Genomic DNA, 20000 nt, shown 5'->3' on the forward strand with positions numbered 1-20000 from the left:
CGCACGCGCAACGGCCGCGCACAGAGCAGCAGGCAGCGGGAAAGGGAGAAGCAGGCTTTCCATCAAGGAGGGAGCCGGATGTGGGGTTCCATCCCAGGGCCATTGGATCATGACCCGAGCGGAAGGCAGGCGGCCGGCCACCTGGCCCGCCCGACTGAGCCATGGACGCACCCCGGACCTAGGAACAGTTGTCGTGCAATGATTCTTTTTTCTCTTTGTTCGTTCGTTTATTTATTTATTTGTTTGTTTGTTTGTTTTCCTTTAACGACTTCATTTACTTATTTGACAGAGAGATCACAAGTAGTCAGACAGGCGGCGGCGGGGGGGGGGGGGGGGAGGGGGCTGGGCAAAGAGACAGGCTCCCTGCTGAGCAAAGAGCCCAATGTAATGTAAGGCTCGATCCCAAGACCCTGGGATCATGACCTGAGCTGAAGAAAGAGGCTTTAAACCCACTGAGGCACCCAGGATCCCCTAGTGCAATGATTTTGACGGATCGTTTAAGAAATGTGAACCGGTGTTCTTCTCTAAGCACCTTCTCCACCATCACTTCAACAAACCTGAACATTTGAGAAGGTTGACGTGGGGAATACCATGAGATGCCTAAATTATAACCCTTACCGCTATTTCTGCTTCTATACCTTTGCTTGCTAACCCATGAGGAGATGGAAAGATACAAGCAGACTTTCTATGGACACTCTGTAGCCACACATCCCACACCCAGAATTGAACCTGACAGAATGGCTGCTCCCGGACCCCTCCCCCCGCTCTCTGGGCCAAGAGGAAACCCCCACCCGGAATTGAACGTGACAGAATGACTGCTCCTGGACACACACACACACACACACACACACACACACACACCCCAATCCAGCTCTGGGCCGAGAGATAACAACCATCTGGGCCCCGCGGCTTGACAGGAAGAGCCCGGTCAATCCTGAGGTGACACATACCCTGGCGGCGCCAACTCAGCAGTTTGAAGAACGACAGCCCTTTGACCTAACCAATAATCTGTTCCCAGGCTTTTCCCGCTCTGTAGCACGCCATTTTATAGAGTTCTTTTTTGATTTTCCCGCGGTATGCGGCAATTTGTTACAAGATACTATGATGTATGCTAAGTCCCTGCCTCCCCAAAAATAGTGTATAAAAGGTGTTGTGATCCCGAGCTCGGGACCTCTTAGCGTCACCGGCAACGACTGCGCGGAGGTCCGGGTTCGAACTCCCTTACTGTTTGGCTTTGACTCTGGGCTCTGGTGGTCCTCTTTGGGAGTTCTCGGAATTTGGGCTCTGGTGGTCCTCTTTGGGAGTTCTCGGAATTTGGGCACAACAACCACTGTAAAAGCGGACACAGGCGCCGCCGTTCTTCTCCATAGAGTTCGATCGACCCAGGGACGGATATCTAGTTTCCCTTTCTCTGAAATGACCTGGGACACCACTTTTCTGGCCACCTCCTGTCCTGCTCCTCCCACCCCAACAACCTATCATGGGACCCTACCCTTTCACCTGCAGAACGCTTTTCCACTCCTCCCGCCTGGACTACGTTGGCTTGGAGTCTCTGCCGAATCCCAGCACCCAGGCATGTGGTGGCCACCCACAGACTCTGTCCACTCTCAGAGGTGATTAGTCAGGGTAACGCACACAAGCTCTCAGAATACTATGCACGCCCAGTATCATACACGTCCACTCCCTGCGGGCCCCCCCCCCCGTTTTGAATGCGTGGATCCACAGAGTGGAGGGATGCGTGCGTGCGTGCGCGCACGCACACGCAGGCACGCAAGCAGGCACGCAAGGATGGCTAGGGAGAGAGGGAGGAAGGACGGAAGGAAGGAGGAAGAAGGGAAGGGAAGGGAAGGGAAGGGAAGGGAAGGGAAGGGAAGGGAAGGGAAGGGAGACAGGGAGACAGGCCGACCACCCGCCCTGTTCGCCTCCCTCCTTCCCAAGGGACCGGACTACTCACCTACCTCCCTCCCTCATGAGGGACCTGCCTACTTACCGCCCCCGCTCCGTCTACCTACACCTTTCCCTCACATTTTCAAAGTGGAAATAAAATTCGCACTCCATAACTCACATACTCTTCAAAGTACACAGTTCCGTTGCCTTTTTTCCCTAAGGTTACTCACAAAGATGCGCAACCCTGCCGCCATTTCCAGATCGTTCCCATCCCTTTGAAAAGAAACACCCTTCCCACCCCCGCCCCCCTCTCCCCTACCCCTGACTCTCTTCACCGGTCTCCCCCAACAGCCTCCGAATCTACCCCCGCCACCCCCATCCCGCCTAGGACTGGGATATTGCGGCTGCCTTCTTCCTACCCCTGGAATCCCAAGGCACTATGCCACCCCTGGCTCTCTGGTTCCTTTTTCTTAGCGTCATGTTTTGGGGGCTCGCCCATGTACTTCCACGAATCGGCGCTCTGCTCCTTTGTACGGCGTTATCGCTCTCCACGATGAGCTTATGAAGATGAGTGGAACGACGGAATGATGTTCGCGTGCCACTGAGTCCCCCTGACCCCTTTTCTCTTAAAACTTTAAGTGGTACTAAAGCAGTACCACCTCTGAAGACAGAACTCCTAGCATCATCAGCAGACACTGTGGAAAGGTGTTTTGCACTGTCTCGCGTGGCCGCTTTCTTCCCTGGAAAAGGATTCACAGGCTATCCTGCACCCCTTAAGGCCATAAGGATCTCCTCATACTCTGCCGTGGTCCTGTGTCTTGGGTTGCGTGGCGGCCCCTTCCCCACGGAGAGCTATCCTCACTCCATCCTCCTACGCTGGCCCAGAAGTGTACTCTGGTTTCCTTTACATCTAAACCTTATCTCAGGTTTGGGTTTTGACAGGACGGAGGGACAGAGGGAGGCCCACATTTTTCATTGACATGGTGGAGAAGGAGAAGATGGGTGCGGGCCTGTGCATATTCTTTTCTATTGTGGGGTGAGCAGAGGATTCAGATTCAGCTCTTGCCAGAAGGGGATCTAATCTCTCCTTAAACAATCGGGCAAAATATCAGGCGAACAGTAAGGGCAAGTAAGGGTAAGAAGAACATAGACAAGATTGGCTCTAGATGCTGGAGTTTCCCAAGCAATGATCTCATCAGAGGCACACAAATGTCGAAGATTTCCAGACACCATGCTTAGGTATGGACGTCATTCCAAAGGTATGGTGCTATCATCCGGTGAGTGTTGTATGCTGTCCCCAGCTCACAGGACCAGTGTATCTTGCAGATACAGTACGAGGCTCATCCCTGGATGGAATTGTGCCAGAGAAAGGGAGACAGCAGCCTGTCCTTGAGCCTAAGGTGTGTTGAAGAGAGTGACTCTCTAAAGTACATTGGGCTGAAGAAGACCAGCTGGATTTCTGTTGGTTGGTCTTGGGTATTTGCGGCTAACGGGATGGGTGTGGGCGGTGGGTGTAGTTTGTGTACTTTCTGAGCAAGGTGAAAGAACTCTTCAAGTGGAAGTATTTGCACCAGGTGTCTGGGAGGATGGGAGGGTGTGGCTCCGTCCCTTTACCAAGAAAATAGGAGAATCCGGCCTTTTAAGAACGAGGCAAAGAGAAGAGTTTAGCTTTGGCCATCGCAGCACCTGGCACCTGGCACCTCCACAGAAAAAAAATAGAAGGTTCCCAGAATGAACTGAGCTGCAGAAGTCAGCATGAGCAGACCCCACCACCCTCAGCCCCCCCCCCCCCCGTCCCCCACCCACCCCCAACCCGGGCAGGCACTAGCTATAGTCCAGAGCTCCAGATCTGGGTCCACCTCCCCCTACCAGGGCTCCCCCTGCCCTCTTCTCAGCCAGGGACGTATATGTGAGCAAGATCCCAGAAAAAAAATTTCCCCTCATCCACAGATAATCTTGCCAACAGTTTGACCACTTTGCCTGAGATACCAACTCATCTGGTATCACCACCCGAGCGTGATTTTTTCCCTAGAGACCTGGGGCCTAGTTCACTACTTAGGATGAACAGCACCCCCCCTCCCACCATCCCCCACCCCCAGCCTACTGCTCCCAATTCGACCTGAGGAGGGAGGAGGGGAGGAGGGGAGGAGGGGGGGAGGGCGGGGCGGGGCGGGGCGGGGCCGGGATGGGAGGGCCGCTGAAGGGAGGTTCAGGTTGACCCATTCTAATGGGCCTCATTCAATCCAATCGTTTCATTCAAATGCAGAAAGCTTTCTGCTAAAGTCAGAGCCTGGGGCTTCTCGCCATTGAATGGCGTTCTTCAAATCTCCCAACACTTAGGCTGTGGCTTGCAAACTTGGGGAGGGAGGAGGCAAAGGAGTATCCGGGCCGTGCTTGTTGATAGGCTGCAAGCCATCAGTTGACCTTCAGTCCAGACATCTGCAGAGCTGCCTAGTTATTTGGTAGCAAGGCCTGAAAAGAGATGGTGGCTCAGCAGGGGAAACCAATTCTCTGAGAAACGGGCTTTAAGCTTTCAGCTAGCATCAGCCCATTTACTTTCTGGGGCATGGTTTCAATCAACCCCTCCACCCACCCCCTGCCAAGTTATGCTGTTGGCTATTCTTTTATTTCCTCAGGGGAGGTAGGTTTATGGTAAAGAAATCTCTGTACATCTTAGCTGTAACATGCCTATATGCAGGGCTAAACAGAGGTGTGTGTGTGTGTGTGTGTGTGTGTGTGTTTGTGTTTTAAGATTTTATTTAGTTTATTTGACAGATAGAGATCACAAGTAGGCAGAGAGGCAGGCAGAGAGAGAGGGAGGAGGAAGCAGGCTCCCTGCTGAGCAGAGAGCCCAACACGGGGCTCGATCCCAGGACCCTGGGATCATGACCTGAGCCTAAGGCAGAGATTTTAACCCACTGAGCCACCTAGGCGCCCCTAAACAGAGGTCTTTAACCGGTAGGCTAAAAGGGAATAGAAACAACAGGGAGTCAGACATGCTATGTTTCCCCCTGTTATAATTTCCCGTGGTCAATCCTTCATTCCATTTCTATGGAACATGGGCAGAGGTCTGCCTTCTGTAACCGCTTCAAACTGAATTAGGGTGCAGTGGAGGCTTTGGAATAGAAGGATCTGAGGCAGAGCTGATCGCAATTTATGGTCCCTTGTGCTAATGGTGGTGCGGGGGTGTGGGGGGGGGTGCTCAGAGATAGTTCCCTCTCTGAGAACTTGGATATTTCTCTACATGGCATCATTGATTTTATTCCCAAGTACACTTTAAGGAATAGTAACAGTACAGCATAACCCAATAGTCTCATCCTCTCTTAAATCGACCTGGCATCAGTGGCCATCCAAGAATACAGATGAGGGGTGCCTGGGTGGCTCAGTGAGTTAAGCCTCTGCCTTCAGCTCAGGTCGTGATCCCAGGGTTCTGGGATCGAGCCTCACAAGGTGCTCTCTACTCACAAGGGAGCTTGCCCCCCACACACACCCAGCCCCACCTGCCTCTCTGCCTATTTGTGATCTATCTCTCTCTCTCTCTCTCTCTCTCTCTCTCTCTCTCTCCCTCTGTCAAATAACTAAGTAAAATATTAAAAATAATAATATACATATGAGTAAATTAGTCTGAGCCCCTCCTCCGGCTGGGGAAGGGGGCAAAGGTTGTGGTGGGTTAAGGGCTTCTTCTAGCCAAGTAGCTTAGTGTTTGACTTGAATTATCAGGGGCTCTTCTCCTTCTCCTTCCTCTTCCTCCTCTTCTGCCTTTACAGATTTTTATTAAGGAATCTCTGCACCTTGGGGCGCCTGGGTGTCTCAGTGGGTTAAAGTCTCTGCCTTTGGCTTGGGTCATGATCCCACGGTCCTGGGATTGAGCCCTACATTGGGCTCTCTGCTCTGTGGGGGGCCTGCTTCCTCCTCTCTCTCTGCCTGTCTCTCTGCCTACTTGTGACCTCTGTCTGTCAAATAAATAAATACAATCTTTAAAGAAAAAAAAAAAAATGTAATCTCTGCACCCAGTGCGGGGCTTGAACTCACAACACCGAAATCAAGAGTCGCATGTTCTACCAACTGAGCCAGCCAAGTGCCCCTATTTATATGGGTTCTTATTTCCAAAGGGGGGTTAATACAGGTGTAGCAAGTGGAGTTAACTATCATAGACTCTGCCTCATTCTTCTAGCAATCCAGTGGTTAATAAGAGGCACTTCTATGGAAACAAAAGGAAAACACTGGTTACTGGTTGAAACAAGGGCTCAACCCAGTATCTAAGTCTGGACTGCTGCCAGTGAGGTCTCTAGCTGTCAGGCTTGAAGCATCCTTGGGTGGAGTGGGAGTGGGCAGGGCCTATCTAAGGGATTGTTCTGGTGTGTAGGTCAAATGTCTCATTTCGAGTGGCCAATGGAGCAGCAGGCACAAAGACTGTCTATTATGTATGACGAGCTAGTGTGGCCACTTCCCTCAAGTTTCTTTCACGTGGTCGAACTTCTTCTCCAGGATTCAGAGGGGGAAAAAAATAGATAGATAGATAGATAGATAGATAGATATAGATATAGATATAGATATAGATATAGATATAGATATAGATACACACACACACACACACACACACACACACACACATTGTTTTAGTTCTTAATGGTTGTAAGATAGGAGAATGGTAGAATGTTGGAAACCTTAGTTCACAGAGTCACAGTCATAGAGAATCAAGGGAACCAGAAGGATCCAGGATCCAGTCCAGTTTTAGAGGCAAAGAACAAACGCTCAAAGATAATTCATCAGAACTACCAACTACCAACCCCGAAAGTGTGTTATTGAATTAGAATCTTTCTTTCTAAAGTCACCGTTCTGGGGCGCCTGGGTGGCTCAGTGGGTTAAACCTCTACATTTGGCTCAGGTCATGATCCCAGGGGCCTGGGATCGAGTCCCGCATCGGGCTCTCTGCTCAGCGGGGAGCCTGCTTCTCCTCATCTCTCTCTCTGCCTGCCTCTCTGCCTACTTGTGATCTCTCTCTGTCAAATAAAGAAATAAAAAATTAAAAAAAATAAATAAAATTTAAAAAAAAAAAAATAAAAAATAAAGTCACCGTTCTTCCCCTCAAAGATAGCCAAAGGAAAGTTAATTTGTTTGTAAAACAAGTCCAGTTTTAACACAGTTGTTCTAATCATCTACATAAGCAGGCAAGAATAGCAAGTGACCATATATGGGGTCTTTCTTTCTTTCTTTCTTTTCTGCTTTGATGGAGCTTTTTACAAGGACTTTTAGATTGAACTTTTTTCTTTTTAAAAGATTTTATTTTATTTATTTGAGCGGGGTGGGGGTGGGGGGACACAAGCGGAAGGAGAGGGAGAGGGAAAAGCAGACTCCCCCCGAAGGCAGATGCTTAACGACTGAGCCACCCAGGCTCCCCTAGATTGGACCTTTAAGTGCCTGTTTAAATCCAGGAGCCAAGCCCAAAATTTCCCACCAGATTCGCCTGCAAAATCTGCAGATTTGGGTGAATTCCTCTTTTCCTGAGGCCCTCCAAATTTCCTGAAGTTCCTGCATCGCCATGAGGTGGCACTCTTTACTCAACTGTTAAGGCTAAGGCGACTTCTGTCAGCAAGGTTAACAGGCCAACATTTCCAAGGGGCTTTATGGATCCATAAAGTCAATGAGACCTTTTTAAGCTGTCTCATCATATCTGAGTCTACGCATGTGTCTCTGAAAGATGATATTCCAGGGGCACCTGGTTGGTTCAGTCAGTAGAGAGCAGGACTCTTGGTCTCAGGGTTGTCAGTTCGAGCCCCACGTTCGGTGTAGAGATTACTTAAAAAATAAAAATCTGTTGGGCGCCTGGGTGGCTCAGTGGATTAAGCCTCTGCCTTCGACTCAGGTCATGATACCGGGGTCCTAGGATGGAGCCCTGCATTGGGCTCTCTGCTCAGCAGGGAGCCTGCTTCCAGCTCGCTCGCGCGCGCTCTCTCTCTCTCTCTCTCTCTCTCTCCCTCTCTCCCTCTCTCCCTTTCTCTCCCACCACCCCACCCCTCTCTTTGGTAAAAAACTAAAATCTGCAAAATGAAATGAAATGAAATGAAATGGGGGGGGGCGGGAAAAAAGAATAAAAGCTGATTATCTGTATTGCATGTGGCATTGTGGGCTCCAAAACTATGTCTCTTTAAAATAAAACCAACAACCTTGAATTGGCTTTAAAGCCAAAAAAGTCGCACCTGTGTCCACTAAAAAAAGTCAGTCAGTTGTTTCCCCACTCTCAGGCTCCTGTGGGGAAGTCTGAAGTGGGCTGTTTAGGTCCAGGGGAGCACTCGGGCCCCTCCCTGCTGATTTGCAAGATGCTCCAATTTAGACCTCAGAAGGAGTTGGCCCAAGGGCTTGGAGTGACTTTTGTTCCTTGATAACGAGGCGGGGGAGGCGGGGGAGGGGGGGGAGGAGGGAGGAGGAGGAGCCGCCGCCCCCGCCCCCGCCGCCGGAGGCACCTGGGATGGCAAAGGAGTTGACCACTCCAGCCACACCCCCAGCGTGCAGAAAAGGGTGTGTGTGTGGGGGGGGTGTCTCGCGGCGGAGGTGAAGGCGGGGCAAGGGAGCCGCTGGCAAGGCCCGGGGCAGATTTAAAGTTTTGGACTAATCTTTTTTTTTTTTTTTTTCTTTTTTCTTTTCTTTTCCCGTTTGGCCTCTGCCTGCCTCCGCCTCCGCCTCCGCCTCCGCCTCCGCCTCCGCCTCCGCCTTCATCTCGTTCTGTAAAATAGGCTTTATCTGTAGTTGCTTTTCAGCCCCCTGGGAGTCAGTGGGTTGGGCATCAATCAGTTCAGGTGTGTGTACTTGGGGAGGAGGAAGTGGGGAGGGGAGTGGATTTCGGATTTCTAGTGTAGGTCCGCCCATCTTCCTCCACTTCCTCATTCTTTTGACTATTGGGAAGTGGGGGTGGGGGGGGGGCAGGTGTGTTCCATTTTTGTCTATCCTTCTCTCTCTGGACCATCGATTGGGGCCCTTTCCTTGAGGCATCTTTCCGAGGGAGCGACAATCCCTCTGAATGTAGGGGATGTCATCCCAGATCATGTGACCTGAAAAACATTCGGGCTTGTTCTTACCATGCCCGATTTTTACAGGTGCCTCCTTTAGACTCAGTAAAAAAATCAAGAGTTCCTTTGCAAATGGATGTTAGCAAAAGCGTCCTGAGGGAGAGAAAACATCTCAGATGTGTAACGCATAGGGACACATAGATACAAACAAGATGCAAACAACTTCTAGCCTTTGTTTCAGTCTTACTTGTGGAGAGGTCATGAAAGACCAGAGGCTCAAAATCCACCCCTTGGCTGAAAACAAATCCAAGTGCAACATAGCATGGCCACCTATGGATCCCATCCATCAGTTGTTTTCCATTTCCAATCAAAACACGGCAGGTTCTGTGCAACAGCTGCAGCAACAGCTGCAGCAAGAAACAAACCAAATGAAGACCAGAGCATCTCCCTGAGCGTTGGGTCCTCCCCAAAAGCTGGGCCTTCACTGATGGAACTAAACGGGCTTCCCAGTTTCTAATAGCTTAGTCTCCTAGCAGCCTTCCTCTACTTGTGCACGCAATTCAAACGTGTCGAAAGAAGCCCACTTGGGCCATCTGAGACTCATGGTACCCTGAAATGGTTCTGTTTATGCATTTGACAGAGAGAAACAGCGAGGGAGGGAAACGAGCAGGGGCAGGGAGAGTGGGAGAGGGAGAAGCAGGCTTCCCGCTGAGCAGGGAGCCAGATGAGATGGGGGCCCGGGGTGGGGGTGGGTGCGCGCGCGCGCGCGCACACACACACACACACACACACAGGATCCCAGGTGCCCGAGATCATGACCTGAGCCTATGGCAGACCCTTAACGCCTGAGCCACCCAGGTGCCCCTGGGTTACTGTTTCTTAAGCGCTTCACATTCCAAAGAACCTGTGTGCCAAAGCGGTATGGGAGCGGGAGCGGCGGCACACAGGAGACCCGTTCTCTCCCTAAGCTACAAAAAGCTCAGGGTCCCCTGGTTGGTTCTCCATAGAGCGCACTGATTCTTAGATCTGAGTCCGGAGTTCCAGCCCCACCCCGGTTGTAGAGATCACTTCCACAAGGACCAAAATAGCAATGAAGAGCTCGATAAACACCGTGCATGGCCTCTGCTGCTCTGCCTACTTGGGCTCTCTTTCTCGCTGTCAAATGCAGAAGTAAAATCTTTAAAATGAAAGAAAGAAAGAAAGAAAGAAAGAAAGAAAGAAAGAAAGAAACATCCTTTTTTCTTTCTTTCTTTCTTTCTTTCTTTCTTTGAGAGAGAGAAGAGAGGGGGACACACAAACACACACACGTGTGTATATATGTATGTGTGTATACACACATATGTGTGTGTATACACACACGCACGCACACACATATGTGTGTGCGTGCACACACATGCACGCACACATATATTCTGCGCGTGCAGAAGCAGGGGAAAGGGCAGGCAGAGGGAGAGGGAGAAGTAGGCTCCCTGCTGAGCAAGAAGCCTGATGTGGGACTTGATGCCAGGAACGTGGGATCATGACCTGAGCCAAAGGCAGACGCTTAACCTTAAGGGACTAAGCCGCCCAGGTACCCTGTGAGTGACATTCTTATCTTCAAGGACGGGAAGTTGAGAATGGAAAGGAGAATTCTGGACAAACTAATCTTGTTTGTTTGTTTGTTTCTTTCTTTCTTTCTTTCTTTCAGATCTGTATGTTCCTTTAGCCTCCCCACGTAGGTTAGTTACTCTTCCACAATCGCCTCTTCTTGTTCAACTCAATATACCAGCAACTAGGATTTGCTCCTTCTCAGGGTCTTGCTTTCCTTAGGAGGGCTTTGTCATGTGACACTTTCAGGGAACAAATTTGTAGGCTCCTTTTCCTGTTACTCCGTCTCATGTCAATGTCATCCTTAGGGTCTGCCACAAACCCTGAGGTAAAGGGTGTGCCCCGGTGACGTCTTCCTTTCCAGCATCTTTGAATTCTCCCTCCTTCATGACCTTGCTCAGCTCCCGCCCCCCTCCCATGCCAGAAATATGGGTGATGGCCTCTCAAAGCTAAGCATACTCTTACCGTACGACACGGCAATCTTGCTCCTTGGTATGTATCGATGACCCAAATGAGTTGAAAACTGAGGTCTGCACAGAAACCTACACGCAGACGTTCACGGCCCCTTCACTCGTAATGGCTTGAACCTGGAGGCAATCCAGAAGTCCCGCAGGAGGAGAATGGATACAGAGAGTGGGGTACATCCAGGCCATGAACTAAATGGTTTTCGGGGCTTTGGAAAGAGATGAGCGAGCTATGGAGCTATGGGGAGCTGTGGGGAGCCAGGCAGGGAAACTTCCGTGTGTATTCCTGACTGAGAGAAGCCAATCAGAAGAGGTGCACCTACCTCACAGCTCCAACTCAATGTGACATGCTGAAGGAGGCCAGACTGTGGAGAGGGTCACGAGATCAGTGGGCTGGAGAGCAGAATATGAACTGTAGTGGACAGCGTCATAGACGGACAGGTGTGTGGAGAGGGTTTCTCCCCCTCTTTGACCAGGTTTTGCTCCAAAGGAGTGCAGCCAAAATTGTAACCATAGGAGGCAGTGGGCTCCCCGAAAAATCTCAAGGAAAAGTACTGTAAGCAACAGGAATAGCTATTGGTCAGGCTCTAAAGGAAAGGGTGGAGAGATTCAACCAGTTGGCCTGAAAGTTGGCGATAAATGTCTTCTCCCAGAATATGGAGGCCTCGGGGTAGTTCTAGATGATGTGGACTATTTTCTTACTTAGAGACCGTGACATTCTGAGAAAATATATAGACTGTAATAAATCATTATTGCAATGGCATCTCGTGAAACTACTCAGTCCACTGAAGTTGTGAAATCTTGCCTCGTGTTAGTAATTTCCATGTCTGTCTTTCATAATAAGCCAATGATATTCAAACTAGTGATAAGGAAGGTAAGAAGTCAGGCAGGCAGGCAGGCAGGGAAAAAGGGAAAACAAAGATCTGTCGGCTGCAGGGGTTTTGGCAGGGGTGGAGGGTGCCTGTTGGGGGGCGGGGGGAGGGTGCGGGTGGGTAGGTGGGTGGGTAGAGTGACTAGGCAGAGCACAGAGGATTTTTAAGGCGGTGGAACTATTCAGAGTGCTACGATGGTGGTAAGATACTTTTGTCGAAACCCAGAGAAGGGGGGCGCCTGGGTGTCTCAGTGAGTCAAGTCTCTGCCTGTGGCTCTGGTCATGATCTCCGGGTCCTGGGATCGAGCCCGGTATTGGGCTCTCTGCTTGGCGGGGAGCCTGCTCCCCGCCCCCCCCCCCCCCACTTATGATCTGTGTGTCTGTCTCTCTCTCTCTCTGTCAACTAAATAAATAAATAAAGTCGTTATAAAAAGGAAAACAAAACCCCAGAGAATGGATAACGCCAAGAGTGGACTCTCGTGTAAACTCTGGGCTCTGAGTGGCTGATGATGATGTCACAGTGTGGATGAGCAGGTGTCCTGTAGGTACTGGCCGTATTCTCCAGTGAATTTGGCTGTGAACCCAAAATCGATCAAAATAAGTAAGTAAGTAAGTACGTAAGTACGTAAATAAATAAATAATTAGAAACAAAGCCCCATTAAACGCGAGCGCACGCACACACACACACACACACACGAAGGAACAAACACAAAAACCGGACAGACAGGCCGACCGGATGTGGAGCTGCCTGGGAAATGGTCAAGAAAGAATTGCAGAGATGTGTTTGGTGCAAAAAGGTGCTTTTAGGACAGCACGGGGACAGGACCTGTGGGCAGAAAGAGCTGTGCTGGGATTGTGAGGGGTCACTGGTGGTACGGTTTCCAGTTAGTGGAGGTTAGGGATAAGGTAAGTCTCCCAGGAATGTGTGTATGCTGCGAGCAAGGTCTCCGAGACCTTGCAGGGCTACGTACTGTCAAGGTGAGGTGAGTCCCTCTTGTTTTAGCAAAGCATTAGTCATGAGACCCTTTAGATGTGTGTCTGTGGGCCACGTGTTGGAAGAGGGATGTTAGCATCTCGTGGGCATTTGTGGCTATCGGAGTGAAGTGACACGCACTAGAGCAAATCCTCACGGGTAAAACATTGAACAGAATCCTTGAGGGAGTTGTAGGGGTGTTATACCCTGTATGTGTGTCAGGGATTCATCAGCGGGTTACAAGTTGCCTCATTTCTCTTGCCTTGGCTCTCTTCATCTGGTCTGAGTGACGTTCCAGGTGGGCATTCTTGCTGCTGGGGTGTGGGTGTGGGTGTGGGTGTGGGTGTGGGTGGGGGTGGGGGGGGGCTGCTGGTGGTGGTGGTGGTGTTTGGTAGTGGTGGTGGTGGACACACATTCTCCTCTACCTGCTTAGGGTCTGTGGCTGGGCCTAGGATGTTGTCCGACAGAAGAGCTTCCCTAGAGAAGGGCATCCAACTGTGGGCAGGTGTTTGCCTGCACAGGGGTGCCTTCACAAGGGCCTAAAGACAGGGACTCGAGGGGTGCCTGGGTGTCTGGGTGTCTGGGTGGGTTGGGCCTCCGCCTTCCAGGTCATGATCTCATGATCTCCGGGACCTGGGATCGAGCCCCGTGTCGGGTTCTCTGCTCAGTGGGGAGCCTGCTTCCTCCTCTCTCTCTCTCTCTCTCTCTGCCTGCCTCTCTGCTTACTTGTGATCTCTCTCTGTCAAATAAATAAATAAATAAAATCTTAAAAAAATAAAATAAAAGAAAGGAAGAAAGAAAGACAGACAGACAAGACAGGGACTCGATCCACTCGTGAAGAACGGACGAGAAAAAAAGGGGTTTGGGCAAGGGGCAGGCAGCCCCTTGGAAAAGACAGCCCCGGGAAGATGGGGGTGGGGGTGGGGCTGGGGCTGGGGCTGGGGCTGGGGCTGGGGCTGGGGCTGGGGCTGGTTGAAGAAGTTTCATCGATGTGGACGGTTCAGACCCTAATTCTCCGGCTCCCCTTTCCTGTCTCTGGTGATGGAGGATGCCTTTCTGCTTCCTGGTTCTAGGGAAGGTACCTTTCACATGGGAGTTGGCTCTCTTGGTCTCGTGAAGACCAGAAGGGCCGGCATATCCTTCTTGTAGGTGCTGTGTCTTCAAGGAGTTGAATTTGAGATAACCGACGTGCCACAGTGGGCACCTTTGAGGGGTGACATGTTCTGGTTTCCTTCAGGGCAGTCTACCCAGACTCAAGTGGCTCACGGGTCCTTGTTCCTCGGGAATCCCTCTCCCCATCCCTGGTCCTGCTATTGCTGGCTCCTTTCTTTCCGGCCATTCCCGAGGCTCCTCCACAGCGGCAGCGTGCCTGCGCATAGGCTCCTTGGCCTGGGTGTTAAAAAGAAGATCGGAAGGTTCCCTGCCGTTCGACCCTGGGCCCTGCAGAGTTTGTCCTTGATATGGTTCTTCTGTATTTTTTAATCGCCTCTGGGATGATCAGGGATGGACTCTCTGCCTCTCAAACCCAGACTCCATGTCCATTTGGAAGTAGACATTAAAACTGCCTCGCTGGTTTTCTGAGTCGGGGGCCTTGTATTAGACACGACCTGCTCGAAGGGACCTGACCCTAAAAATCTTGGTTTTCTTCCTTGCCTTTGGCCGTGTGGCAGACTTCCCATCTGAATGGATTGTACCCCGGTTCCCCTAGTGACCCAGATCCAACCTCCGGGAGCGTTTCCTCATTTTGTTTCTCTCTGAGCAACACCCTCCACCCCCCACCTCCCACTCCCGGCTGATCCCCCAGGCCTCTGTGTGTCCTTTGCTCTTGGGTCCTCTTCAGAGGGTGTTTCACAGAGCCTAGGTTTTTAATTTTGGGGACTTCCAACCCCTCCGTTTATTTTTTATTTTATTATTATTATTTTTTTTTACGGATCGCGCCTTTGGTGTCCAGTCTTAAACCCTCTTTGCCTGGCCCTAGATCCCCATCTCTCCCCCTAGAATCACCCCCCCCCCCCCAACATGCACGCGTGCACACAGACACAGACACACACAGACACAGACACAGACACACACACGCGCGCACACGCACACAGTCACGTGTGTTCCAGTGTTCTGTTTCCCATGGAAGTGTGAGATCCGTTTGGAGTTCACATTGATAGGAGGGGTGAGGTCTGGCTGTTTGGATAGAAGCTTTCTTCTTCCTTTTTTTCTCCTTCAAAAAGAATTTTGGTGCTGGTGGTAGGGAGGTAGGGAGGGAGGGAAGGAGGGAGGGAAGGAGTGAGGGAGGGCAGGCGGGTGAAGGAGCGAAGGAGCGAAGGATCCAGAAGGAGGGTCAGAGAGCAGGAGGGTGAGAAGCAGAGTCTCTGCTGAGTAGGGAGCCCCGATGGATGCGGGGCTCAATCCCAGGACCCGGAGATCATGACCTGAGCTGAAGGCAGAGACATTTCACCGACTGAGCCACTCAGGCGCCCCAGTTTTCTTTTCTTTCTTTCTTTCATTTTTTTCCTTCTTTTTTAAGATTTTATTTATTTATTTGACAGAGAGAGATCACAAGTAGGCAGAGAGGCAGGCAGAGTGAGAGGGGGGAAGCAGGCTTGCTGCTGAGCAGAGAGCCCGATGCGGGGCTCGATCCCAGGATCCTGGGATTATGACCTGAGCGGAAGGCAGAGGCTTTAACCCATTGAGCCACTCAGGTGCCCCCCAGTATTCTTGTTTCTTTGTCTGCCTTCTTGCCTGCGTGTTGGGCCTGTGGATGTCTGATGACTGACTGTCCTCTGATTTCGTGGGGAGGTGGGCCATGTTTCCTCCTTTGAATGGCCTTTGCGCATCGGTGTGTTATGCCCAAATTCCGAGACCCCCCCAAAGATGACCACCAGAGTCCAGAGTCAAAGCCAAACAGCAAGGGTTGTTTATTACGAGTTCGAACCCGGACCTCCGCGCACTGGTTGCCGGTGACGCTAAGAGGTCCTGAGCTCAGGATCACGGCACTTTTTATGCACTATTTTTGGGGAGGCAGGGACTTAGCATACATCATAGTATCTCCTAACAAATCACTACGTACCGCGGGAAAATCAAACAGCAACTTATCGCCCTCGCCCCGCAAGGACGACAAGAACCCCGGTTCCGATGCATCTTCTCTCTCTTTATTTCCGCAAGTCTACACACTTATATATGCTTACATGACCAATCAGCGAGCAGGGTACAGGAGGGAGCAAATCAGGCGGTGCACCTAAACGAACAACTTCGCTAGCAACCAATGCTGTTTACTTCCTCTTTGGGCGTTCCGCTTAGTCTCACGAGGCAATCCTAACCTGGCAACTAGCCAGGCGCCATCTTTTACTGGTGGAGGCCGCCCTGGCCAGGGGCCTGCCTCCGACAGCAACTCTCTCATATGACTGGCGCGCTACAGAGCGGGGGGGGGGGGGGGGGGGGGGAGGCTGGGAACAGATTATTGGTTAGGTCAAAGGGCTGTCATTCTTCAAACTGCTTGGTGGGCACCGCTAGGGTATGTGTCACCTCTGGATTGGCTGGGGTCTCCCTGACAAGCCGCGGGGTGCCAGATGGTTGTTATCTCTTGCACCCAGAGCTGGGTGGGGGGTCCGGGAGCAGTCATTTTGTTACATCCAATTCTGGGTGGGGGTTTCTCTGGTGCCAGATGACTGTTATCTCTTGGCCCAAAGCCGGGTGGGGGTCCGGGAGCGGCCACTCTGCCAGGTTCAATTCTGGGCGTGGGTTGTGTGGTTACAGAGTGCTTATACAAAGTTTGCTGGTAATTTTCCATCTCCTCATGGGTTAGCAGGGGAAGGTGCAGAAGCAGAAATAGCGGTTATGGTTATAGTTTAGGCATCTCAGGTGGAACCTTTGTTGGGCTTGGGCATATCTGTTTGGGTATCTGTTCCGTTCCATCGATTCATTGATGGGCCGGCCATGTCTCTTTGTCTGCCAACATCACAGGGTTCCCATGGCCTCTACCAAAAAAAATAAAATAAAATAAAATAAAAATAATAATAATAATAAAAAATAAAAAGGCATTCAACCAGGGTGATTTTATTTCTGATTTTTGTTTTGTTTTCCTATGTTGTGTTTGAAATCGACATAGCGATTCGAATGTCTTTGGCCTGTCAGCTCTGTACACCCACCCAGTGTGGCCCTGGAACTCAGGACCCCCACAGATCAAGAGTCGCCTTCCTCAGGGATCCTCTGGACCGAGCCAGCTAGGTGCCCTGAAAGACGTGTACTTGAATCACAGGTGTGAAGTCTGCGCCCATGAACTTTGCACTGGGAAACCTTATTTGGATCGTCGCACTCTTGGGGAAATACTGGTGAAAGAATGTTGTGTAGCTAACTACGGAGGAACTGACTTGGAAGGAAAACCTTTTTCAGTTTCTGGTGTTTGGTCAATTCTCTCGACTCAATAGGTGTCCAGCCTTCAGAATCACATTATTTGCTTGATTTCTCTCTTGTCTGCGTTTCCTCATTTACTTTTATAGTGAGTGCTCAGGGTTGATGCTTGACAGAGAACAGTTTTCATCCTGGGTGTGTGTGTGTGTGTGTGTGTGTGTGTGTGTGTGTGTGTGTGTGTGTGGTGTGGGTAGTGGGGGGGGGGGGCTCTTCCGGCGGCAGCGGCCCGGGCGCGTTTCCCAAGTCTCCTCTGGGTTGCTGGAGTCACGCCGTGCCCGCCGGGAGCTCCCGAGGCTGACGCCCGCCCCTCCGAAGTGGGCCGGGACACGAGATTGGGCGGTCTGGTGGCCGGCAGCGCGACTTGACTGCCCTGCGATCCGGGCCTGCCTCGGTGTCTTTCGTGGCGGTTGTCTTCCGCCACCTGGCGGCCGCTTTTATATAGCGTCTCCCCGCCGGAGCGTGGGCGACATCGGCAAGGGATGGCATTTGGTGGCAGTCCCCGAGCTGCAGTTCCGGGAAGCCGGCGACACTAGAGGGAGCCTCCGGTTTTCTCTGGAGTGTCGGGGCGCAATCGGCTCGTGGGAGATTGAACCCTTAGTTTTTTGGGGAACTAGTGGTGCTCTAGCCTCGTCCTCTTCCTCCTCCTCCTCCTCCTCGCTCTCCCGTAGAGGTGTCAGGGGCTGCCTCGAGGGGTGGACCAGCACCCCGCGGGTGCCTCCTCCTCCACCCCTGGCCGAACGGGAGAGGGTGTGCGTGTGCGGCACGAGGACGCCGTTGGGCGTGAGGCTCTGGCCGGTCGTCAGGCCTTCTGTGTCCCGCGTGTCCTGTGTCACACTCGGGTGGTTGGGGACCGGCGTGAGCCTCGCTGGGAAGCCCGTGGATGGCGCGATGGTTCCGTCCGCGGGCACGCGTGGGGTCCTGGTCGTCGCCCCCGATTTTCTCACCAAGTTTTCCGAGGCCCTCTGCGTAGGTGGGGACCGGATGGGACCGGATGGGATCAGACCAGACCAGGCCGCGCAGCGAGGGGAGGCACGGGCCGCGACTTCCGTGGAGGTCCGGCCATCGGGGGGCGCCTCCACGGGTCCGCCCCCTCTCCCAGTCCCAGCCGGGAGTCAGTGACCGTCCTGGGGCGGTCCTGAGGGCCGGGGCCGGTGGTGAGAGAGAGGAGGAGGCGAGCGCCGGCAGATCCCCCCCCCCCCCCCCCCCCCCGCAACAACTTGATTCTTCTCGAAGTCCCGACCTTGGGACGACAGGCGGACCAGGGGAGGAGCTAACCGGGCAGAGCCGGGCAGAGCCGGGCAGAGCCGGGCAGAGCCGGGCAGAGCCGGGCAGAGCCGGGCAGAGCCGGCCGGGGCCGCCCGGGCCAGCCCAGCCCAGCCCAGCCCACCCCGCTCCACGCCCCTCGCGTCGGCTGTCGTTCCCGGCTACCCCCTCCCCCACGCTCCCGGGGGTCGACCAGATGGCCCTAGGGGTTCCGTGGGGCGCACCCCCCCCTTTCTTGGGGTGTGTGTGTGTGTGTGTGTGTGTGTGTGTTGTGTGTATAGGGTGATGGAGCGGTGTTTGGGGCCAGTGGCTGGGCCACGGTCCCACGAGGGCCCGGTGACCTGTGGCTAGGCCCCGCCTAATGGCGTGGCTATTTTGTCCCCTGAAAGGAGCACTTTTTGTTGCCAGGTAGGTGCTGACACGCTGTTTGAGTGACTTGCCTTAGAGATGTGGGCCTCTGGGTGCGTGCGGGGCTCCGGGCTTGGCCGTGGTGCCAAATCCGGCTCGGCCCTCGCTTGTTTGAGCTGTCCGCGTGGGCCTGTGCGCTGCCGGCTCTTGTTGCCCCCAGGTGGCCTGGGCTGTGGTGTCACCTCTGGTCTCCAGCACCCGAGGGCTGCGTGGGCAGGTGGCGTGGGTCCTTTACCCCGTGCACTCTGCGTTGCGGGCACCCGGCTGTGGCTGTGGCAACCCCCGTTCCGAACGTTCCGCAAGGCTCCGTGCCACGTGTCAGGCATTCTCCCTGGGTTGCCCGGCTGTTCGTGCCCTAGGTTCGAGGGGTGCCAGCGAGGCTGAAAAGCAGGCCCTTCTGGTTGATGTCCTCGCCGGGTGTTTCCCCCCTCTGGGGCCTCCTTGGGCACGTTTTCGCTGATCGATGTGGTGATGTCGTGTTCTCCTGGGCCGGGCCTAAGCCGCGTCAGACGAGGGACGGACATTCATGGTGAATGGGACCGTGCTTCTCGCTCTGCCCGCGGGGCCCTCGCTTCCTCCTCTTCTGCCCCCCGCTGTCGTGGGTGGTGTAGGGGGGAAGGGTGCGGGGGGGTGTGGGCTCCGGCCCGACTCCACTTTCCCACGGTTTCCGCCTCAGGGCGCCCGTGGGTGTGGGGCCCTCTGACGCAGCGGACACTCTCGCTTGCCTCTCGGCGTCTTTGTGGGGTGAGCGGCCCTCCCCGTGGCGGGGAGGGCTGTCCCCATGCCGCGCTGCTCACCGCCTGGGCGTGCTGAGTGCGTGGCGCCTGGCCCTCTGTGGTGCCCCTGGAGCGTTCCAGGTTGTCTCAGGTGCCTGAGGCCGAGCGGTGGCGTCGTTTCCCGTTCCCAGCGACCCCCTCGGGCTGCCGCTGTCGGTGGTGTGTCGGAAGAGCGGGTGGTGGAGCCGGTAAGGGAGGCCCAACCCGCCCCCCCCACGTGTGGGTGCGGGCGCCTCGTCGTCCCCTGGCGCGCGTCGTGCCAGGGGTGTGTGTGGACAGGACTTGGTGGGGCGTGTGAGTGACCGTGGGCTTGGCCAGCCGAGGGCTGCCGCTGTTTTGCCCAGCAAGCCGTGCCCGTCTCCG

General features: G+C 53.2%; 1 protein-coding gene across 1 annotated transcript in view; it reads left to right on the forward strand.

The window, feature by feature from the left end:
• Nucleotides 1–20000, forward strand: part of LOC309858472 (uncharacterized protein) — a gene marked incomplete at its 5' end in the record, with an annotated part of 41989 nt that overhangs the window by 16065 nt on the left and 5924 nt on the right. Inside the window, one exon of the mRNA XM_082751151.1 lies at nucleotides 17816–20000. This exon is cut by the window's right edge and continues 5924 nt beyond it. Within this exon, the coding sequence (XP_082607277.1) occupies nucleotides 17816–18309 (494 nt within the window). The remainder of the gene's footprint in view (nucleotides 1–17815) is intronic.

The sequence above is a fragment of the Mustela nivalis genome (assembly GCF_964662115.1).
Source record: "Mustela nivalis genome assembly, contig: HAP1_SCAFFOLD_2546, whole genome shotgun sequence".
NCBI classification, from domain to species: Eukaryota; Metazoa; Chordata; class Mammalia; order Carnivora; family Mustelidae; genus Mustela; species Mustela nivalis.